The sequence below is a fragment of the Tauraco erythrolophus genome, chromosome Z (genome assembly GCF_009769465.1).
Source record: "Tauraco erythrolophus isolate bTauEry1 chromosome Z, bTauEry1.pri, whole genome shotgun sequence".
Lineage (NCBI taxonomy): Eukaryota > Metazoa > Chordata > Aves > Musophagiformes > Musophagidae > Tauraco > Tauraco erythrolophus.
This window is the reverse complement of record NC_141496.1, coordinates 87818906-87836190: the sequence shown is the minus strand read 5'-3', so window position 1 is coordinate 87836190 and position 17285 is coordinate 87818906. Positions and strand designations below refer to the sequence as shown.

The 17285-nt window shown below is 44.9% G+C and overlaps 1 protein-coding gene across 1 annotated transcript in view; it reads right to left on the bottom strand.

Moving 5' to 3' along the window:
• The window catches only part of PSIP1 (PC4 and SRSF1 interacting protein 1), a 37070-nt gene extending 22236 nt beyond the window's left edge, over positions 1-14834 (bottom strand). Inside the window, exons 1-5 of the mRNA XM_086628984.1 lie at positions 14719-14834; positions 13482-13558; positions 7324-7462; positions 3575-3691; positions 532-639 (exon numbers count right to left, since the gene is read on the bottom strand). Of these exons, the coding sequence (XP_086485110.1) occupies positions 532-639; positions 3575-3691; positions 7324-7462; positions 13482-13558; positions 14719-14790 (513 nt within the window). The 5' untranslated portion in view covers positions 14791-14834. The remainder of the gene's footprint in view (positions 1-531; positions 640-3574; positions 3692-7323; positions 7463-13481; positions 13559-14718) is intronic.
• Between the last annotated feature and the right edge of the window lie 2451 nt (positions 14835-17285).

The following is a 17285-nucleotide window of genomic DNA, read 5'->3' as shown; positions in this document are numbered from 1 at the left end:
AAAGATATATTTTAAATTATTCTAAGTTTTTTCCACAACTGAAGCCTCTGGCTCATAATTTAGACAAGAATCCCGTAACATATATGAAGACACCTCCTGCTTTTAAATTATTAAAATCCTGATTATCTGGCTATTGAGATTTTTTTTCTGAAAGGTAAGAAGAAAAGTAAGTACTAAATAATACTCTGCTTTAAATAAAAGTGTGTAGTCATGTTTTAGTCTACCTAAACTCTTTATCTAGTCCTTTAAAAAGTGTGTTTGTAATACAGAGTAAGTGATAGAAAACATCACATTTCCACCTGTTTTAACTGAGCTTAAAAAGACATGCCAGACTAAAAGTTTCCTCTCTGTGGATGCTTCAATTCCTGTTAGCTTCAATGACAGGTATAAACATAAGTGAACACAGAGGGAGTTTTCTATGACATTGTCACAGTAGTAATAACTGTAGCTTCTCAGTACTAAGTAATAGATTTATGTCAATCAACATAATATTAAGATGTTCTCTGGTACATAGAAGAAGCTTTCACATACTTCTTTACTGCTTTTTTCAGAAGGCAGATCATCTTCCTTTGAAGTATCCATCTCCTTTTCTTCTGTTTCTGCTTCTGCAGGTAAGTTACTATTCCCTTTAGGGGATAACTGCAAAGGGAGTCACCATAGAGTAAAAAAATGCATTAAAAAGTATTTCATAGTGAAAGAGAACATGCTTACAACCATCAGGCTGCATTTCACTTTAGTTTAAGCCTGTAGATAAACTCCTTTCCTAGGCACACATTAAAAGCTTAAGAGAGGACCACTTTCTCCAGCACACGATTGCAGATAGTTATCAGAACAGGTCAAAATACAGCAGTGTGCTATGGTGGAACTCACATTCCACTTTGTGCTCATGATAACATAACCACACTTTTCCACTACATCACCACTGCATGAACACTTCTAAGTGTTCACGCCAACATTCAAGATTCAGCTGGATCCCTGTTTATCTGTTACACACAGATGGATATCCGAGTCACGGACCACAATTAGCAAAGAGTATCATTCTGCTAAACAAAGACTTCATGTAGTAAACACACAAACAAATTGTTTTATCATGGTGAGATAGTAATTAGTGATAATTGCTGTCATCTAATCTATGCCCTTTTTCCCGTTTTGTAGAGGCTTTTTTTTTTAAAGCCTTGTTGTGGCTTAATCCCAGTAACTAAACACCACACAGCTGCTCGCTTGCCCTCTCCCACCCCCAGGGGTTGGGGAAGAGAACTGAAGGGCAAAAGCGAAAAAGACACTCATGGGTTGAGAGAAGAAGAATTTTATCATTGAAATAAAATAAAATCACAAGTAATAACGATAAAATAATAATTAAAATTATAGTAATACACACAAACAAGTGATGCACAGTGCAGTCACTCACCACCCGCTGACCAACACCCTGCCCAGCCCTGGCTGGCGATCCTGAAAGCGAGAAGTCCCGAAACCACAATCCCCAAGAGAGAGAGCCCCAAAGAGAAAGCCCCTCAGCCAACCCTCATCTATAGATTGAGCATGACATTGCATGATGTGGAATATTCCATCTGCCAGCTTGGGCCTCAATGCTAAGCCTAAAATCAAATCCTAGGCTCAGAGTTGTGGGCCCACTGCTCCAGCCATGCTCCTTCCCAGCCTGCTGTGCACCTGCACACTGGCAAAACACGGGCAGCTGAAAAGTCATTGATTTCCTCAACAGCAACTAAAAACATCAGCACGTTATCAACATTCTTCCCATACCAAACCCCGTATTAAATCCAAAACACAGCATTATTCTAGCTAGTAAGGAGAAAACTAGCTCTACCCCAGCCAAAACCAGGACAATAAATGAGATACCATAAATGTATCAATCCCATCTGCACTATAATTTTTGTCATTTTAGGATTCTATCCTCTTTAAAAAAAAAAAAAAAAGAGAAAGAAGAGATGACACATAACATCCCTTCCATGCTATAATGAGAAGTAATCCCACACGAACAAAACAAAACATTCAAGGACAGAGAAAGCTCAAAGCAGAGCGCTACACTAGTGTAATTACGTGTACACTAAGCTAGGAAGGTTCACCTCTTTATGTACAGCAACCTGTACACAGGCTTTCAACAAGCTGAAACAAAGATGTTTCAGACAGAAAGGCATTTTCTTAGTATGAACACAGTATTTTAAAGAGAACCCAATCCTGTTTCGGAAGGATTCTAAGGTATGCACAAATTTACATAAAAAAGAAGCTGAACTCTGTCTATATAAACTACTGTACACTCACAGATAGTTTCCTGACTCAAGAGTTCAACTGATATCGCTATGAAATCCTTTATCTCCCTTGGTATCCTGATTAGTCCTTTAGGAGTACGGCCTGATTTGAAGTGATTCTTACAATCTGTTCAGGCAAATACACTGAAGAGCCCTTTCAGCCCAGACAGGACTTAATGCTCTGTTAGGCTTTTCAACAAAAGCTGTCGTGACTGAAAGAGACAGTCACATGTGTCTACGATATTAAGATCTCTTCAAAAAGAGAAAGGGAAAGTTAAAGCTAAGTTTTGGTGATAATTTCCACCTTCTCCTATCAAGGACATACCGTATGAATTTAGCCTAAGTGTATAACAATTTAGAAACTGTCCTGGTTTTAACCAGCACACAGTTTTCCTTTTTAGCAGCTAGAAGAGCTCTGTTTTGGGTTTAGTATGGAATTTGTTAGGAGAACAACATTGATAGCACACTGATGTTTATAACTGGTACTGAGACAGCAACGACCTTTCAGCTTCCCATGTTTTTGCCAGTGTGCAGGAGTGCAACAGGCTGGGGGTGAAGCATAGCTGGGAAAAGGGGCCACAACTCCCCTTATGTTTGGAACTCAGACTCAGGACTGAGGGCTGGATTGGCCAATGGAGTATTCCATATCATGCAACATTATACCCCGTGCACAGATGAGGTTTGACCAGGAAGTTGGGGGACTCCTTTCTGAGGGCTCTCTTGGACTACTGGAGTTCTCTCTCTCGCCTTCTTTTCGGGCCTCTCACTCATCCAGGATTGTGGTGTCAGGACTTAACCTGCTTCAGGATCACTTGCTGGGACAGGACAAGCGTTAGTCACTGGGTGGCAAGTAACCATACTGTGCATCACTTGTTTGTACATATTGTCATCATTACATGTATAGTCATATATCATTATTATTTTATCATTATTAGTTTTAATTTTACATAATTGTTACTTGCAAATTTTTCTTATCTCAACCCACGAGTCTCCCTCCTTTGTCCCCGCTAATTCTCTTCCCTGTTCCCCAGGGGTGGGGCAGGGTGAGTGTTTGGTTGCCAGCCTGGTTAAACCACGACAGAAATACAGACCAGTAAAGAACTGACTCTTCAAACACATGTACAGCACCTGAAAAGGAATACAGAAAGACAAAAATACTCCTCTATGTATGTCTGAGAAGAAGAAAAGGTAAGGCAGTTACACCAGTAAAACACTTGTTAGTTTAAAGTGTTTAAGTAAAAACTTGGCAATACAGTTTTGACTTAAAAACATTTCTGGTAGAACAAAACACAAATTTAGTCACTTACTTTGGGGACAGAAGACTTTCTTCTTTTGGCTCCTGCTTTTTCTTCACTGCCCTCAGCAGGCTCCTGACTGCTTTCTTGAACAGTTTCTTTGATAGGAGTGTTAACAGCTGGATGGGACTTCAATATAAAAACATCAAAAATGAGATCTAAATCCCTTCCTGAACTACAGAGTAACAATACTGAGAGGTGTTCTGCCAACTGTTCGTTACCGAAGAATCAGTCATGCTAAGGAACCCCTTATCAGAACTACAAGAATATTAAAATACACGTTTCATTAATTTCTACATTTTTCAGTTTAAAGTTCATTTTCATTATCAAACTTTCAAGCTCTAATACTATACCAACTTATTTTCACACTAAAAATACTCTAATATAAGAATTTTCTCATGTATAACTTAAAAAAAACCCCAAACAATCTTTTTATTCAAATACAACTTGTGATGCTACTGCCAAGAAGTTCATTTTTAAATGACCTATCAATGCTAAGTGAGCCAACTACCTGTTCCTGAAAATATGAGCAGAAAAAAAAAGATTATAATAAAGGCTAAAGAATTAAACTCATGGAAACAGAGAAGGTAAAGCCAAAATTACTGGTTTTTATTCCATTACACTGTGGATAGCATTCCCGCTCTTTAAATACTAGCTCCTTCAAACAAAGCTGGCAGAACTCCCCTGCCTCTTTAATTTCTACCCCCATGAGGAAGTGGTTTTGGATTTCAGCCCAAACTACAGCTCTCTTCTGCCCTCTACCTCCCTTACTAGCAGTGACAAGCCACATCTGCCAAGTAGAAATACTGCTTTCAGAACATTCCAGCCACTTCTGGCAGTCCAACAGAAAACATGACACTCGAAGACTTACCAAGACAAAACACACCCGCTAAAAGAACAGGAAAAAACAGAAGCAAACTGCAAGTGAATCCTATACGGATAGCTGACAAGCCTGTCATTTTGATATTATCTTTTGATACAGAATAAAAGCTTGGTTTTGCCAGCTCTCCATGTGATTACCCACTCCCCTCTGATCTTACCTGCTGCATGGGCCAAACACAACATTATTTACTCACCCTGAATTTTTAGGCTCTGACAACTGACCTGTCTTCCCTGCTACTGTCCAGTAACTGTCCTTCACTTTAAATATCTTTTTTTTAAAAATCAAAGAATTGTATGTAGATCAAATATAGAGATCAAGGAATATCTTAAGAGACATTCATCTCCAAGACCTCAGCTAAAAAAATTTGCCCGTTCACCAATGCGTGCTGCATACCGCAACATACTAATATATTTTCCCTGCCCATGGCAGGGGGGTTGGAACTAGATGATCTTCGAGGTCCCTTCCAACCCAAACCATTCTATGATTCTATGATTAATAGGCCGTAGTACACTATTCTACTTTAATAGTGATTTAATTTAACAGTATTTCCAAATATTGTTGGAAAACAGCATCTGTACTTATCAGCAGACTCCTGTTACCTTTCCCCTCAGCCTTCACAGCCAACTACTCGTCTCCATTTCCGAGGCTGGACACTGCCCTCCCTGATGGTCTCCTAAACCCTGCAGCCTGGAGAACAGCTAGCAGGCGTCCCGGTCGGGGACTGCCCCGAGCTGGTCAGGACCAGTCTCAGTCGGCTCAACAGGCAAAGTGGCACACTCCCTGAAAGGACACCAGGCATGGCGCCTCGGCAAACGCCGCCCTGGGGAAGGGAGTCGCTGAGGAGAAGAGCAGCTGCCGGGAAGGGCTGGGGAGATTCCACAGGAGCAAGGCTGATGGCGGACACGGCGCCCGCGCAGGGCAGCAGGGACGCTGAGGCGAAGGGGGCGCAGGGCAGGAGGGATGTGGGAAGGCAGGGGCACAGGAGGAGCCGCCCACGGCAGGCTCCAGCCGGAGCAGCTGGGAGCAGGGGCAGGGAGGAGACAGAAGGGACGGCTCCGAAGGGTTTGCGGCCGGCGGAGGAGCCCATGCCCCGGCTGCTGAGTAAGAAAGAAGGAGCAGCAAATGCAAAGTAGCTAGCACACACCGGCCTCACCGCCTCCTGCGCCGCCATTGCCTCACCCGAGGGCAGTCGCGGACCAGCGCGCAGAGGCCCGCTTCTCCAAGTCTTTGTTTGTCTTTGTTTATAACTACCAGAATTAGTAACAAAAATCTTACCTGAATCGGCTACATTGCGCCAAATTCCCTGAGGTGAGTGTTTTGTTGCCTGTGACACATTCCTCTTTGGCAAAGATGGGAAGGTGACTGGCCCTCAGAGGCTGATGCCAACCACTCTGATACCCTTAAAACAGGTACACGCTTCCCCATGAACTCCCAATAAAACTACAGCTTGCATGCATCTCATTTTGTGTATTTCCAATTGGAAATGTATTTAGGAACGTCTGAGATGCTTTCAAAGCAACCCAGAGCGCTGCTTAGGTTGAAGTAATTCAGTAATTATTTGGGAATCAGTAATTGAAGTTGCTGATTCCTGCCGTGAAGCAGAGTATCAGACAAGCTTGTTACCACTGATTGTTCATACCCAGATTTTCACCTTGTTAGAAAGACTGGTAAAATGCAACTCAGTTAGGGTTCACAACTACCTCAGCCATCAAGGGAGCATCTCTCCTAAACTGTCACTAAGAAAACAGCAAGATGGTACACTGACTCATATTTTACAGCAGCTGAGAGAATCTGTCCCTTATTAATACAGTCCTTCCCACTGTGATGAGGAGATTAACATCCTTCCATATCCCAGAGCAGAGAAAGTGCACATCTGGACTACACCATCTTACTTCTTGACTATGCTTCAGAAACTCCTTTACTTTTCTTTTCCATGTTCTCCTTCAAACTAGAAACACAGTAACGTGGGATATCTTATGAAGCAGGGATTAACTGGTGCTGAAACGGCAATCTGGCGTGTTGCGTAGAGTTGCAAGTAATACCAAAAAATACCAATTCCTTTTATTATTACTGCAGCATTGTTTAGAGCCCCCAGTATGTGATCAGGGTCCAGCGTACACAGCAAAACCAAAAGGCTACAGAATGTTCAGCGGAGGTAGACAAAGACAAAACGAGCAAGACAACTTCTTTGTCTTCAGATTAAATTTGGGTCTTTTTATGAGCAGCACTGTACGGCTCCAGTTTAAGCTTGGAACACTGAACCAAGAGGGCAAGAAACTACTGATGGACAAAAATTGTGTCAAAGAAGTCAAGTGACAGTCTGAGGGCAAAAGGCAAGCATCACATTGCTTCCAGTCGCTAGAAGGAAAATACTGTGTGCTAAGAAAGCATGTACCGAAATCTTACAAAGGTACTGGTGGAGAAAAGCACTTGGGTTTAGAGGACACAAAGAAGCAGAGTGACTGCAATTCCAAAAACTACCACTTTTCAAGCACAGTTGCAAAGTTCCAAAGATAAGTATCTTCGTAATAAATAGAGTTATAAGTATAAATAAATATGCTTGTAGCTATAAGTAAAACTTGATGTGTACTGTAAAAAGTGTTAAAACTTTTAGCCTTGTGCTTCAAAACTGCCCAGATGATCCCTCATGAGCTTACTGTAATAAACAGATGTCCCCAGTTAAACAACACTGCCATCTCTTTTACGCTAGTAATACTAGAAATCAATTAAAAATAAAATAAACAATTAAAAAATATATTATCTGACCCACAGTTAAACTACAGCAATAATTCAATGCCCTACAACAAGGAAACGCTCATTGCCCTTTTCTTGCCTCAACAGTACAGCAACAAAGATTTGCAAACTTCACATAACTTACCGGCTGATGAGAGAACTTCACTTTGGGATTGTTGTCAATTTCCCACAACCCTTCATTAAAACCCTTTCTTTTATTTGGTTTGCCATATTTATCTTTATTTTCAGAGTAAGGGAATATGTCCTTTGGTCCCAAAAACGCCCTTAAGGAGAGAAAGAACAAAAAGAAGAAAATTCCACATTTTATATGGCTAGCCTTTTCAAAGAAGTAAGCACCAAACGTTATTAAGATAAGAAATTAATTACTACTGCAACAATTAACATTGCTACACAAGCGTTTTTAGTTTTCTCAACTTGTGCCTTCAACAGTCCAAGTTTTCCATTACTACCAGCACAAATACGGACCCCCTGCTGCCCACAGTCTCGAGTGTCGGGCGAGAAACAGCCGCTGCTGCACCTTAAGATTGCAGCTGACAGGACAACCAACTACTGTGAGTCAGAACAACTGAAAACGAAGTAGCTTGTAAACAAACAGAAAAAGCAATTGCTTCCTCAGGAAAAAAAAAATCTGGCTTGAAGGTTAAGAATAAAGAATCCTTGAATCTGGACAACGTAAGGCAAGAGAGCAACTGAAAGGAGAAGAAATGGCTCCAAGCTGACAAAGAAAATCTTTCGAAGTTATTAAATTAAAAATAATCCGTTTAAAATACAAAACTTAAGAATAATTTTTAGTGCATTGGACACAAAAAACAACACTTGCATACACTAACTGTCCACATCTTTGTAAGAATGCTATGTAATTCAGCACTAATTCAGTGGTTTTTCAGTGCACGACAACAGGACCTCTTAAGTCGAGTTACCAAATTTAACCAATAAAAAGAACTTTAAACTGTTCCTTATTTTAAGTTTCTCTCTCAATCCTTTTCTTGACAAAGAAAACACTACAAATATCTGATTGAAGCTACTCTTGTAGTAGAGGTCTTAACGCTGCCTGCGGATCTTTGTCGGACAACCAGCCGACACTCCTGCACAGCACTACCCCCGCTGTAAGCTCTGGAACTAAAGCTCTTCTCACATGTCCAAGTCACAGCAGCCACACTGCTAGCTTCTCCAAGTTAGAGTCTGGAAAACAAGGTGACATACTACTGAGAACCATTATTCTGGTTTATGCTGAAGAACAAAGAGCTGCTTTAGACTTACACCCTACTAAACAACAAAAAAAAGGACATAAGATCATCTGGAAAGCTTCAGCGTTTCCTACCGCAGCAGTAAAATACTCACATATGCCTACAAAGCATTAAGAAAGCCACTGTCACAGACTAGGCTGCAAATCACCCACCTCTTTGCAAGAGATGGTGAAAGAGGATTCAGCCAGCGTGAGACACACGCACCTGCAAAGCCTGTTTAAACAGGCCAAAAGACAGAGAGGGAGAGAAACAGAAACCAGAAAGGCAAAACCAGGAAACATTGCCTCTCTTCTTCCCTATCCCCTGCAGGGAAGCATTCTTCCAAGGTCTGTGAGCCTCTGGCTTTGAAAAATACTAGAAATCAGCTACTGTGAAAAGGTCATGTACCTTAGTGGGCTGCTGTAGTTAAATCCTCACGTTCCAAACAGAAAAAGGAACAAGAAAATCAAATGAAGAGACATTACCCTAACATTCAGGGTCCAGAAACTATACAAGTATATAGGGTTCAGCGTGACCTCCTGTTTGTCTGTGACCAACCCAAATTTGCACTGATGTGATTTACCGGCATGACAGATCCAAATAAAGCTTTTATTGAAATAGTATCTATTTTATTACTCTTTTAGGAAAGGGTACTGTTGCTGCAGTAAGACAGTATGGAAATGAACAAGACAAACCTCAACTAAACTCCCAAAACGTGTTTTAAGAAGCACGTATCTGTTCACTGCACACAGGCAGCAACATATTTAGTTGTGTTTCGACAAAAGGTTGATTGATATTGTTGACTCTTCTCAAAGACCAACTTTATACTTGTGTATAGTAACCTGCAAAACTGAATTAATATTATTCCTAAAAGTCAAGTAAGAATTATTCCCACGCCAGTCTTGTTTTCATTTTCCCTCTTTTCCCTACTGTCACCATCCACACAGCTAGAAAGCATCATCCTTGATACAGAAGGACCTTTTAACATGATTAAAATCATTATCTGGATTTTCAGAATTGCCACAACTTAGAGTAAGATAGGCTGCATACGTACGGACTACTAATGTGCTGTAGGTACATAAAGCCTAGCTTTGCACAGGTGTGTAACTCTAACCATGAGAAGCACAGTGGAGAACAAGTTTACGCAATTTATTTTAATTCCCATTAAAAAAGCACAGAAAATTGTTAGTTCTGCCTAATTCCTGAAGCATCACCAAGTCAGTCTTTACAGCTAAACATCTAAACAAAATTACATGCCATGGAAGACTATTCAAAAAAGTCACTGAGCAGGCCGAGATATTCAATGACTCTTTTGCCTCACTCTGCACTGGCAAGAGCTCCAGCTGCACAGCCCAAGTCACAGGAGGCAAAGGCAGGACTGGGAGAATGTAGAAACACCCACTGGAGAAGAAGATCAGGTCCGAGACCATCTAAAGAACCTGAAGGTGGAAAAGTCCATGGGACATGATGAGGTCCAGAGGGAACTGGCAGACGAAGCTGCTAAGCCACTATCCATCACATTTGAGAAGTTGCGTCAGTCCAGTGAAGTTCCCACTGACTGGAAAAGGTGAAACAAAACCCTCATTTTTAAAAATGGGAAAAAAGGAAGGCCTGGGGAACTACATGTTAGTCAGTCACCTATGTCCTGGCAAGATCATGGAGCACATCCTCCTGGCGGCTATGCTAAGTCACATGGGAAAAAAAAAAGAAGCTGACAGGTGACAGCCAACATGGCTTCACTACGGGCAAATCCTGCCTGACAAATCTGGTGGCCTTCTACAACAGAGTTACAGCATTTGTGGATCAGGAAAGAGCAACTAACATTGTCTGCCTGGACTTGTCCAAAGCACTGGACACCGTCCCACAGAACATCCTTGTCTCTAAACTGGAGAGACATGGAATTGTCAGATGGACCACTCGGTGGATAAGGAATTGGCTGGATGGTCGCTCGCAAAGAGTTCCAGTCAATGACTCGATGTCCAAGTGGAAACCAGTGACTAGTGGCATTCCCAGGGGTTGGTACTGGGACCAGTGCTATTTAAAATCTTTGTCAGCGACATGGACAGTGGGATCGAGTGCACCCTCAGCAAGGGTCACGAAGATGATCCGAGGGCTGGAGCACCTCTGCTATGGAGACAGGCTGAGAGAGTTGGGGCTGTTCAGCCTGGAGAAGAGAAGGCTCCGGGGTGATCTTATAGCAGCTTTCCAGTACTTAAAGGGGGCCTACAGGAAAGCTGGAGAGGGACTTTTTACAAGGGCATGTAGTGATAGGACAAGGGGCAATGGCTTTCAACTGAAAGAGGGGAGATTTAGATTAGCTATAAAGGAAGAAATTCTGCCCTCTGAGGGTGGTGAGGCACTGCAACAGGTTTTCCAGACAAGCTATAGATGCTCCATCCCTGGAAGTGTTCAAGGTCAGGCTGGATGAGGCTTTGAGCAATCTCATCTAGTGGAAGGCATCCCTGCCCAGGTCAGCAGAGTTGGAACCAGATCATCTTTAAGGTGCTCTCAAGCCAAAGCATTCTATGATTCTCCTTATTCACCTGATCTGTTCCTTCCTATTGTTTCTTAAAGATATCTGGTGTATGCAACAGCCAAGTAAGACCAAGAAGCATGGGAGTTTCACCTGTTACCACTCTAAAGAGCACAAGTTAAGTGACATGCTTGAAGAACAAATGCCATGAGACAGCTTGGTCATGGAACATGCTGTACTTCACAATGTCTAAAAAACAGAGACTTCTCGTTTCTCGCATATTGTACAGATCTCTGAAATGTAGTATCCCTGATCCTACAGCCTAACAAAAAACAGATCACAGTAAAACTATATTTTTATAGAATATCAGAGTAAGATCAGACATTTCAAATTTACCCATATAAACCACAAAGAAAAAAAAAACCTCTCAAACCCAAGCCTGTCTTAGGAGACTAAGCTTAAATTTAAAATTGGCCATGATGCTTCTCAAAATTTGCAAAGGTATTTTAAAGCTTTAGATAAGGAGTTATTTCTGTCTCCCTTACATTCAGGCTGCTTCCCAGAACATGTTTACAACTGCACAAAACTCCAGTGCAATCCAGAACAACACATACGCTACCAAGGGCAGGACAATATTGTGCTTTCAGCTGCCAGAAACAAAAAAAAATAAATTACAAGAAGGGAAAAGGAGAAGGGAAAAGGAGAAGGGAAAGGAGAAGGGAAAAGGAGAAGGGAAAAGGAGAAGGGAAAAGGAGAAGGGAAAAGGAGAAGGGAAAAGGAGAAGGGAAAAGGAGAAGGGAAAAGGAGAAGGGAAAAGGAGAAGGGAAAAGGAGAAGGGAAAAGGAGAAGGGAAAAGGAGAAGGGAAAAGGAGAAGGGAAAAGGAGAAGGGAAAAGGAGAAGGGAAAAGGAGAAGGGAAAAGGAGAAGGGAAAAGGAGAAGGGAAAAGGAGAAGGGAAAAGGAGAAGGGAAAAGGAGAAGGGAAAAGGAGAAGGGAAAAGGAGAAGGGAAAAGGAGAAGGGAAAAGGAGAAGGGAAAAGGAGAAGGGAAAAGGAGAAGGGAAAAGGAGAAGGGAAAAGGAGAAGGGAAAAGGAGAAGGGAAAAGGAGAAGGGAAAAGGAGAAGGGAAAAGGAGAAGGGAAAAGGAGAAGGGAAAAGGAGAAGGGAAAAGGAGAAGGGAAAAGGAGAAGGGAAAAGGAGAAGGGAAAAGGAGAAGGGAAAAGGAGAAGGGAAAAGGAGAAGGGAAAAGGAGAAGGGAAAAGGAGAAGGGAAAAGGAGAAGGGAAAAGGAGAAGGGAAAGGAGAAGGGAAAAGGAGAAGGGAAAAGGAGAAGGGAAAAGGAGAAGGGAAAAGGAGAAGGGAAAAGGAGAAGGGAAAAGGAGAAGGGAAAAGGAGAAGGGAAAAGGAGAAGGGAAAAGGAGAAGGGAAAAGGAGAAGGGAAAAGGAGAAGGGAAAAGGAGGGAGAAACGCATGAGTGTATGAGCCAAGCACACAGAGATCTTTTCCACAGGGAAACCACTTCTTAAAAAAAGAATCAAGTAACAAGTCACATCACAGAGAGCAGAGGATGCTTACTCCTTATTTCAACGGGGCATCACATCTTGTCTTGGCATGGCTTACTAAAAGGTAGACGTGAAATACTAGATTAAACCAATTTCAACAGATATTTAACGAGATGAAGAAAAAAACCCCACAAATTTCCACAAAACGCAAGAAACAGTACTTGTGTACACAACTTCTGTCTCTGACGTGCTTACACACCGTTTGCCATTTTATTGAGAAATACAGCCGAATTAAAAACACTCCATTGTAGGTTTTGGTTCTTCTAAATGAAACAACCAATGAATCAGACAATAAATGCAGCACTGAATTTGAAGTCTTAGAAATCTACACTAAGGCAACCAGTCATACTACACGGTAATATGACAATTTTCAAAAAGACAGAATTGCATAAAACCCAGCACATCTACAAAGAAATTTTGCAGTGGGAGAAATACAGTCCTCAAGGCAAGTTTTCTATGACTAGAAAATACTAGCATTGCTGAAAGTACCCAAAGATTAGTATTTTGCAGGTTGACAGGTATAAAGCTAAATGCACTTCCTCACTTTTCTCTCCAGGTCTTATAAAAAACCCAACGCCCACAACCCCAAACCTCTCCAGAAAAAAAAAAAACCAACACAAAACCACAAAACCCAATACATGATTATTTGTCTGCTTCTCAAATTTTGCCTGTTTCATTGTTCTCAGTCTTATTTCACTTTATTTGAGAATAAGAATTTTGAGGATACGCAGGACTATACCTAAAGTTCATTACTGAAGAAAGAAAAACCCATCAGTCTTACCACTGTGGACAGGATTTATTTTTCCCTTCTGACAAGGAAAGCGTCCGTTATGGTCTACCATTCCCTCGAATAGCTTCAACAAACGTTAGAGAAGCATGTCTTGTCAAAAGAGATGAATTTAGGAAGAGGTGGTCTGCTACAGAATACTACAGTTTAAAACTCACTACGTTCAGACAAGCCATTAACTTGTTGGCACAGCATTCTACATTAGAGAAAATATGACCCTTAAATATAAAGGACTTACGTCTCATGGGTGCCAAAAAAGAAAATAGGCATTTTATTCGTAGGAGGCTTTACTGCTCCATCAGGAACTTCATCCACCTAAGGAAAAGACAGACTATAATTCAAGTCAAGTCACAGTTAAGAACAGCCTAGGGAGAAATAAGTAAAGGTGTTAAGTATTAAAAAAGAAAACAAAAAATCAAAGCTACAAAGAAGTAAAGCAGGACTCCAGATCTCTTTTTAACTGTATGTTAAAAAACACAGCAGAATCAAAGACAGTATTAGCAACAACAGGAAAGGACAACACTTCTTGTGTTACAGCAGCACTTTTTTCACGACCACTTTCTTTAAAAGGAGAGACATGATGTGCTACAGGGAAAAAGCACAACTCAATTCCACCCAAATACCACTCTTCCTTCAGCATAAACAATAGCAAGACTTCCTGCTCTTACACTGAGCTGATAACTTGTCCAAGCCCAAGTGTTGAGTGCTATAAAAAGGAATGGTCAATAAACTTAAAAAAAAAAAAAAAAAACCACAAAAAAACAATTCTTAAGCCAGAATCTTAGCTGAATATCACATAATTAGTCTGTTATCTACAATTTCACAGCCATCAAATGACCTACAGCAGTCATAGAACTTGCCATGCCTCTCCCAAGGGAGCAAGGAGAGGGCTAAAAAGGACTAGACAACTTGTCAGATACACTTGGCTTATTCTACAGGAAGCACTGCAGGAACAGCTGACTTCAAAAGTAAAGAGTAACCCTACCATAAGTTTGCGGTTTTTTCTTTTGTCAAAAAAGAGCATTTGTTTGGGAAAAGTATTTTTGTACAGTCAGGTGCTCGCACAGCTCCTGCGTCACGCTGCCATACAGCAGCCTTCGTTTCTAAAAGCTAAGCTGTGCAAATTAGGACGACTAACGGCTACCGGAGAGGGCTACTGGTTACAGGAGAAAGGCAACAGCGAACCAGAGCACGGGACCTGCAGCTGCGCTCCTGCAGCCGCTTCCAACACCGCGGGCGCCCCGCCGCGCCATCCCTCCCACCAGGGGAGGCTGGAGGCGCGACGCGGCGTGCGCGCACGGCGCTCCACGGGTGTTGGAAAGCACTTTTCGCGACACGAAGCTGCAGCAGCGGGAGGGAGAGAAGGAGGGAAGGAAGGAAGGAGGGAAGGAGGGAGGGAGGCCCGGGGGGGGAGCGGAGGACAGGTACCGAGCGGGAGGGCGTCGCGGCCTGCAGGGCAGGAGGGGGTGCCTTACCCGGGCTGGCCAATGGGGATAACCTTTCATCTTGGCAAAGATCAAGTCTCCGGGTTTGAAATCTCGGCTCATGTTTTCTCACCGACGTGACGCCTGTTGCCGCCAGGCGAACTGGGCCGAAGGGGGTGTGGGGGGTCTGCACCTCCAGCCCCCGCCACCGGCGCTGCCAGCCGCCGCCCGAGGTCCCGCTGCCGGGATAAACACACCGGGGCGGGAGAGCGGAAACAAGGGCAACACAGGAGGGGGACATCAACAGCGCGCTCCGCAGCGGCGCGCAGCCCCCCGACCGGCGGCCGGGGGACGCCGCGCCCGCCCTTCACCCCCGCCGAACGACCCCCGGGGCGCCCGACGGCGGCACCGACGCCACACACGTACCCACGCGGGCCGGGCCGCGCCGCACGCAGCCGGGAGCGCCGGCCCCGCCGCTCGCTCACCCGCCCCCGCGCGCCTCGGGCTCCGCCAGGCGCTGCTCCGCTCGCCCGCCGCGGCCGAAGCTCCCCCTTCCCCGGCCAGCACTGCTCCCGCCACACGGACGCACCGCCCGCCCGCTTCCTCACGTATAAGACGCGATGGCGCGGAAGCGGGGAAGGGGGCGCGGAAGCGAAACTCCGCCCGCCCGATGTCTGCCTGCCCGCCTTCCCTCCCTCCCGGTCCCTCTCCCTCCCTCCCGCCGCCTCCGCCGCGGCGGTCCGGCGCCTCACTACCCACCGCGCTGGCGCCAGGCCCGCAGCCCACCTCCGCCCGCCGCTGCGAGAGCAGCAGCCGCCGCCGCGGGAGATACGGCCGCGCTCCCTCGTCCCGCCAGGCGGGGCGGTACCAACCGGCACGCCGCAACCAGGCGGCGGGGGAGGCAGCGGGTGCCGAGGAGGGCTCGGCGCAGGCCTTGCCGAAAACAAACGGCTTGGCTCCCGCTTCCGCTCCTGAGGGCGAACGGGGACAGCCGCGAGAAGTAGCCCGCCCGCCGCCAGGCGAGGAGGGAGGAAGGAACCGAGCGAGCATCGTGCACCCCCTCTCCCCTCAGCCGTGGAAGTGGCTCGTTCCTCCCGCGCTCCTCCGAGAGCGAGGCGAGCTGCGTCGGGTCACGCCGGTGGCAGCGTGGCTGACGGGCGCAGGGCGGCGTTCGCCCGCTGCGGCGGGCCCGGCACGGCCCGGCCCCGTGCGCCGCTTCGGTCGGGCTGCTCGCCCAGAGTCGGTTTCACCGGCGGTGGAGTCCGTGCGTGGTCTGGCGCTGGGGCCCTTCCCAGCCGGAATGTCGCCCCGTTCACAGACTGGAAGCGGCTAATTATAGAATCATAGAATCGTCGAATGGTTTGGGTTGGAAGGGACCCCAAAGATCATCTAGTTCCAACCCCCCTGCCATGGGCAGGGACACCCTCCACTACACCAGGTTGCCCAAAGCCTCATCCAGCCTGGCCTTGAACACTGCCAGGGATGGGGCGTCTACAACTTCCCTGGGCAACCTTATTGCCACCTTCGTTTGTGAAATGGATGGGTGTGTTCATCCCTGCTGGCCCCTTGTGTGTCCCGGCTTCTTGCCTGCTTGTTTTTCTGGACATCCCCCAATATCCAACCACCCGCGGCTTTTCTTAAGTCTGTAATAGAGCTCTTACCTGCAATTTAGTCACCATTAGCTCCTGCTTTGTGTTCTTTTTACTGGGGTTACTCTTAATTCGGACTTTGTGTTACCCTCCTTATCCTCTCCATGTCTGCTCTCTCCCGGCTTGTTTACCTGTCAGTATTCAGCTGGCTCCTCTCCCAGCATTTCGGCCACCGCGCCCTCCTCTGCCGTTTCTGCCTGTCGGGTTGTCACCTTGCTGAGTCCCCACGCTTTACCCCTCAAAGACCTTTCTTCAAACAGAAGACTGTTAACCCGACAGTTTCTGCCTGCCTGTCCTGTTGGGTCTAGTTCTAGTTCTTCTCCCCCTGCATTGAAAATTAGTGAACCTGTCAGTTTTCCATGGCTTTGGCTCTATCTGATGGTCCCACGCAGCACCACCTGCAAGTCACTGTACCGTGTGTTTGTGTTGACACAGGTACCACCAAAAGGAGCAAAAAGCTGTAAGAGTAGCAGTACAAGAAGTTACTTCTTACCCAGTTACATTCTCCGTTTTATGCTTAAGCGCTCATCTTCCGCCTGTGGCCCAATGCACAAGTTTTACAGGCCAGTTTTGCACACGAGAGTAAGTCCTCGTGAGAAGAATGATCTTACTGCTTTCAGTTTTGGTACTGGCACTCAATCAGGCCCAAAACACCCACTGCAGCCGCCACAGGGCAGTTGTGCTTTGTTCTAGGCTCTCTTCATCTCAAATGCAAAATGGTCATTCGGAAGTTTACTGCAGAACTCTACTCCAACTGTGTTGAGTAGGAACAAACGGCAGTTTTCCAATGGTTTAGACCAGTCACATTTGGTTGATTTTCTTGGAGGTGGTGAAGCTCCTGATGTCCCTGCTGTAACCAAGCTTCTAAAGAGTTAGGCAAGAGCTCATCACAAAATAGAAGATCATCAATGTTCTAGACAGGAAAAAAACTTCCTTCCTATGCACTAATGGATGACCACTTGGGGCAAA